Here is a 6,299-nt window from a genome sequence, read left to right on the forward strand (position 1 = left end):
GGGTGTGTGTTCACTGCTGTGTGTGTGTGCACTTTGGATGGGATAAATGCAGAGCACTAATTCCAAGTATGGGTCACCATACTTGGCCACATGTCACATCACAGTCATTATTATAAACACCTGTTTTACTTTTCCCACCCGTCTGCTCACAGTTGCAGTGGAGACATGTGAGTTTTGAGTTTGTCGTCTTGTTAGTGTTCACACTAGTCAGCAGAGCCCTTATAGTGTATATAAACCTCTATATCAATCTTCTCTCTTTCAGAAGATGCCCCGACTCTTTGGATGTGAATTCCCATCCCGCCAGAAGCCCCACGGACCCGTCTGCCTTCCTGCCGCTGAACTCTGCGTCTCCTCTGGAAACAGACGCTCTGCAGATTGAAGAAGTTCAGCCGCCAGCCAGCGGCACACGCAAGGCCAAAGTGCTGTATGACTATGACGCTGCAGACTCCAGTGAGCTCTCGTTGTGGGCCGATGAGGTGAGCAGATGTTTGATGAAAGATAAACGGTCTGATATGGGTCTAATAGGGGGTGTTAGGGGCTGTGAAATATATTATTGCATAATATCCGAGCCTACATTTCATGATCCAATCAAATTGTGATGGATAAAATTAAGTCCCCATCCTAAATGATTTCTTATGGAATATTCTGTTTCTCTTGAAAACTCCACAATAATTAAAATGATTGTTTATTATATGTCACATTTATGTTAAAATGAAAGGAATTGTGAAAGGTTTATCATGATTATTTAATGCATTATACGTTGATATTGGGTAGTTTATTTATTTACTTTTTAGAGTAGAAATGGGTGATATATTGAATATTCAATTATATTTACAATGAGTTTGCTGGTAATGTGAAATTAAACATTGTGAAAATATTAAGGAACATTAAGGAAAACATACCATGATATTTTTAATGTGTTTTGGTTCTTGCATTAAACGTTTTTTATATATTTGGCTACAGTGGCAGTTTGGTTGAAGAGATTCGTTTTGGACATTTTTTTCTGAATATTTAAAATATTTGCTATAAAAACATTATTTACTTAATTTTAGGCCTTTTTTTTGATCCAATCAAATTGTGATGGATAAAGTTAAGCCCAGTCATTAATTCTTACCTAATATTCTGTTTCACTTGAAAATGACACATTAATTCTAATTACAATTAATGTTTATCATGTCACATTTAATGTCACATTTTAATGAGTTTTTCATGACGATTTAATGGATAATAAGTTGATTTAGGCTAGTTTATTTTATTTATTTTATAAATTTTTTAGTAAAAATGGGTGATGTTTTGAATATTCAAGCATATTTACAACAATTTTGCTGGCAATTAAAAATGAATTATTGTGAAAATAGTGAAAAATAATGAAGAAAACATACCATGGTATTTTTAAATGTGATTTTAATGCGTTTTGCATTAAATGTTTTAAAATATATTTGGCTGTAGTGACAGTTTAGTTGAATTGATAGTTTTTTTAAAACCATTTCATTTGAATATTGTTGAATATTTCACCTTTTTCCAATAATAAGCATGTATTTACTTGATCATAGCCAACTTTTTTTGATCCGTTCAAGTTATGAATAAAATGAAGTACCGCCATGAATTATTTCTCACTGAATATTCGGTTTCACTTGAAAATACCACATTGATATTAATGTTCATCATATGTCATTTTAATGTTAAAATTAAATGAATTGTGAATGGTTTTTCATGATGGTTTAAAGAATTATAGTTGACTTTGGCTAGTTTAAATTTCTCTTCAGTAAAATCGGGTGATACCTTGAATATTCAAGTATATTGTCAATGATTTTGCTAGCAATGTGTAATTAAACATTGTAAATATAGTGGCGAACAGTGACGAAAACATTCACAAACTAGATTTTTAATGCGTTTTGGTTCTTGGATGAAACATTTTGAATATATTTGGCTACAGTGAAAGTTAGGTTGAACTGATGATTGTTTTTAAGCCATTTCATTTGAATATTTAGAATGTTTGCTATATGTGTTTTCTTGAAAAGCATCCTAAAGACTCCAAATTAATTAATTACACTTATCTGATTGGACGGTCAGCTCATCACTGTGTACACAGTGCCTGGAATGGACTCTGATTGGCTGATTGGAGAGCGAGGAAACCAGAAGGGGAAGGTGCCTGTTACATATCTGGAGCTGTTGAGCTAAAGAGGCGAGACACGCACACGCACACATGCACACAGTTTACAGCTTTAACACCCAGCAATGAGCAAACGGAATCATGGACACTTATGAGATCAACCCATACATACAGCTCTTTACCGAAAAGCAAACTATTGTGTGTTTACATGCATGTCAATGGGATACTGATTGACTGGGGCTTAATTTTTTTGTTTTATTTTAATATTTAAAATGTTCAAGTCTCTGCCTAAACATTAAACCCTTATAAATTAATAAATAGTGGGATTAGTCAGGATTATAATTCATAGAACATCAAATTTTTTGAAATCACAAAATCACACCCGTGCAAAACAAATCTCAGAACTAATAATTAATTCACAAATGCCTGAAACATCCACTCATTGTGAGCACATGTATGTATGTATGTATGTAGCTGTTTTCTTCACCAAAAACTGTCCTGTGGGCAGTCAGAATGACTTTCCTGCCTTCAGTATACAATTAAAAAATCTTGATTCAGCTTGTCCTGAAAGCTGATGACAAATATAAGCTCAATATTTAATGTACAAAGGTCATCTACACCGTCTAAGCACTAACATATTTGCACTGTTTGGCAACTTTGTTTTCTAGCAGACCTCCGTAAGCCTAAATTAAACACGGCCTTAACTGCATCTCATGCGGACAGATGTAATGTAGCTACAGCTAATAATGTCTACAATAGCACCACTGTTAAAAATATTCCGTGGAGTGACCATGTGATAGAGATCAGAATATGAATGTTGATCTCCAGCCTTAAAGTCTTCATAAAACTTGTTTTTCTTGCATGAGGAACTTGCCAGTGCAATAATACCTGCTCATGCTCAGAAAATTTACAGTTGCTCTGCTTTAAGTGCCACTTAAGTTAGAATTATTTTGAAATCTCCTTTAATTAGACAATCATATGAAGTATCTCCATCTTAAGGCCCATTTTGAAATGATTTACAGAGTTTTACTGTAACTGTTATTGTTCTGAAATGTTCTGTTGCCACATTATATTGTTCTTTTAAAGGAATAATTCACCCAGAAATGAAGATTTGCAAATAATTTCCTCACTCTCAGGCCATCCAAAATGTAGATGAGTTTCTTCATCAAACTCATAGATGCGTTTCTTCATCAGATTTGGAGAAATGTTTCATTCTATCACTTTCTCAGCAATGGGTGCTCTGCAGTGAATGGGTGCCGTCAGAATGAGTCCAAACAGCTGATTAAAAACATCACAATAATCCACAGCACTCCAGTCCATTAGTTAAAATCTTGTGAAGACAAAAGCTGCCTGTTTGTAAGAAATGAATACATCATGACATTTTTAACTTTAAATCATTTCTTCCTGTCAAATTATGAGTTAATATAGTCCATAATAACGCTTCCTCCATTGACAAAGTCCATCTCTCGCATGAAAGTCCACCCATGTATTAGAGCTGTTTTAGACTGTCGTGGCTTGTAAACAGTACTTGATCTGTGCAGATTTCTCTCCTGATTCAGACCAGACCACTTTTTATTTTTATTAAGCAATAATATAAAAGTCTTGATGGATTTGTTTCTTACAAACATGCAACTTTTGTCTTCACAAGACATTAACTGATGGACTGGAGTGGTGTGGATTACTTGTGGATTATTGTGATGTTTTTATCAGCTGTTTGGCATGAAAGTCCACCCATGTATTAGAGCTGTTTTAGACTGTCGTGGCTTGTAAACAGTACTTGATCTGTGCAGATTTCTCTCCTGATTCAGACCAGACCACTTTTTATTTTTATTAAGCAATAATATACAAGTCTTGATGGATTTGTTTCTTACAAACATGCAACTTTTGTCTTCACAAGATGTTACCTGATGGACTGGAGTGGTGTGGATTACTTGTGGATTATTATGATGTTTTTATCAGCTGTTTGGACTCTCATTCTGACGGCACCCATTCACTGCAGAGGATGCATTGGTGAGCAAGTGATGCAATGCTACATTTCTCCAAATCTGATGAAGAAACAAACTCCTCTTTATCGCAGAAGTTTTTAGCAAACTTCAATTTTTTCCTGAACTATTACTTTAGTCTCATCTACTGATTTAAATGTGTTTTGCTCTGTTTTGTGTCCGGCTCAGTAGAAGCACTTGAGATCACTGCAGCTGTAGAGCAATGCATGAGTTTCATCACCTCTCCAACTATTCTGACTGATGTACTTTATAATTGTAATAACATTAATACAATTTTATTTATTTATACATTTCTGAAACCCAAGGTTGCTCGATGTGTGTTGATGTAAACCATACTTGATTTATTTATGCCATAATGAACTGCACTGCACAACCTGTATTGTATGACACCTATTAATATATTTATTTTTAATTAAATTTAGACATTTTTTAGGTTTAGAGTTTGGCTTCTTAGCTTACTTCATCTTTATTTATTTTATTAGTGTCAAAGTGCAGCTTAACCTTATTTAGATATTTTGTTCAGTGTACAGTATTTAATGTTTTATTTTACTTCTGTTTTTATTCTTTTAACTTTATTGTAAATCATTATGGATTATGTATATATAATGGCCAAAATGAATTAATGAAGAAATGAACCCATTTAAGCCAACATGGTCATTTCTTTTCTTCTGAGAGGAAGCTCTTGTTCATGATGCGCTCTGTTGGTCATTTCTTGTTTTTCCTGCTCTCTTTTGTTCTTCATTGTATTTAATGGCGACTCTCCAAGCCATGTGGAGAGAATCAAGCTTAGTAATGTAATAAAAGCCATTTTATTGCTATATATTGTTTTCAAGGTCTTCACTGATCATTTAAACACACAAATAGTGTTGTCGTTTTTGGGTTACTTTTTATTCAGTGCAACATAAATATGGGTTTATGTATTTATGTATTTACAAAATGTATTTGTTACACTTTTTATTCAGTGCAACATAAATACATGAGGTTTCACGCAATAGTGCTTCTTATAAACATTTAGACTGTACATCTAATTCAGTTTGTTCGCAGTCATAGATGATGGTAATTTTTACGTAACTAAGTCAACAAAAATACAAGGTTTATTACCAGTGACAGGAAAAGGCCTTTCAGTTCCTATTCCAGGAACAAATGAATGTAATTAAATGTAAATACAAACTCTATCGATGATTATCTTCTGAAAGTACATATCATAGAACATGATGCAATAAAATCAGGGGCGAACCTGTTTAAAATGTAAGACATTAATGTTTGAATCTCACACTTTGTGCTTTTCATATGAGTCACTTTCACTGCTATACAGGAGTTTCAGTTCTGTCTGCATTTGCAGCATATTGTACACAAACAGTCAAATGATTGAATGACGTTTCAACTGGTATAGTTCCCATACATCCATTTGTGTGAGTTTCATGACTTTATTACTACTATTTACCACATTTTAAAATAATAGTTCAGAAAAAGAAGTGGTGCACCTTCAAACATAATTTCAGTGCAATAAAATTAGTTTCTTCCCAGCAATTGCACTACCGTTTAAAGGGGTCATATGATGCGATTTAAATTTTTCCTTTCTCTTGGGTTGCCTCAAGCCTACCGGACGCTCCTTCCTCAAATCTGCCGGCCGTGCCGTTCTCAAGCCCGCCGGCCTCCGCTCACTCTAGGCCATGCCTGAGCTGATCCGTGCTGGTCGCTGAGGAAATACATCAACTTCACGCTGTGGATCGCCGGATCGGCTTTCACCGTGGACGAAGCAGAGTTCAGCCCGGGGTCGTCACGTGGTTGCCGCAAGCCTACCGGACGCTCCTTCCTCAAATCTGCCGGCCGTGCCGTTCTCAAGCCTGCCGGCCTCCGCTCACTCTAGCCCTCCGTGTGTTTCGTTGTGAAAGCGAAACTACTTTGTTTGGTCTTCCAAAAGAGGACACGACTAGAAATCAGTGGTTAAGTTGTATTTACAACACTGTTCCAGAACAGTTCAACCCAAATATTCAGATGTGTGCAGCGCATTTTATGGAGGACTGTTTCCTGATCCTGGTAGAGTAGACAACAATGCCGGCGCTTCTGACTCACAGACTGTAAGAATTTGCCACTGACGATTCAAACGTGAGTTTTTAGCAGTGTAGATTAGCGCTTGTTTGTCGTTTCTCCGATCACAAATGCAGACATGGTTTATTATA

General features: G+C 35.5%; 1 protein-coding gene across 1 annotated transcript in view; it reads left to right on the forward strand.

Moving 5' to 3' along the window:
* Positions 1–3,255, forward strand: part of LOC107568004 (endophilin-B2-like) — a gene marked incomplete at its 5' end in the record, with an annotated part of 8,027 nt that extends 4,772 nt beyond the window's left edge. Inside the window, 3 exons of the mRNA XM_016253837.1 lie at positions 153–167; positions 263–476; positions 2,074–3,255. Coding sequence (XP_016109323.1) covers positions 153–167; positions 263–476; positions 2,074–2,181 — 337 coding nt within the window. The remainder of the gene's footprint in view (positions 1–152; positions 168–262; positions 477–2,073) is intronic.
* Positions 3,256–6,299: the final 3,044 nt, after the last annotated feature.

The sequence above is a fragment of the Sinocyclocheilus grahami genome, unplaced genomic scaffold (genome assembly GCF_001515645.1).
Source record: "Sinocyclocheilus grahami isolate Dianchi unplaced genomic scaffold, SAMN03320097.WGS_v1.1 scaffold1206.1, whole genome shotgun sequence".
Classification (NCBI taxonomy): domain Eukaryota; kingdom Metazoa; phylum Chordata; class Actinopteri; order Cypriniformes; family Cyprinidae; genus Sinocyclocheilus; species Sinocyclocheilus grahami.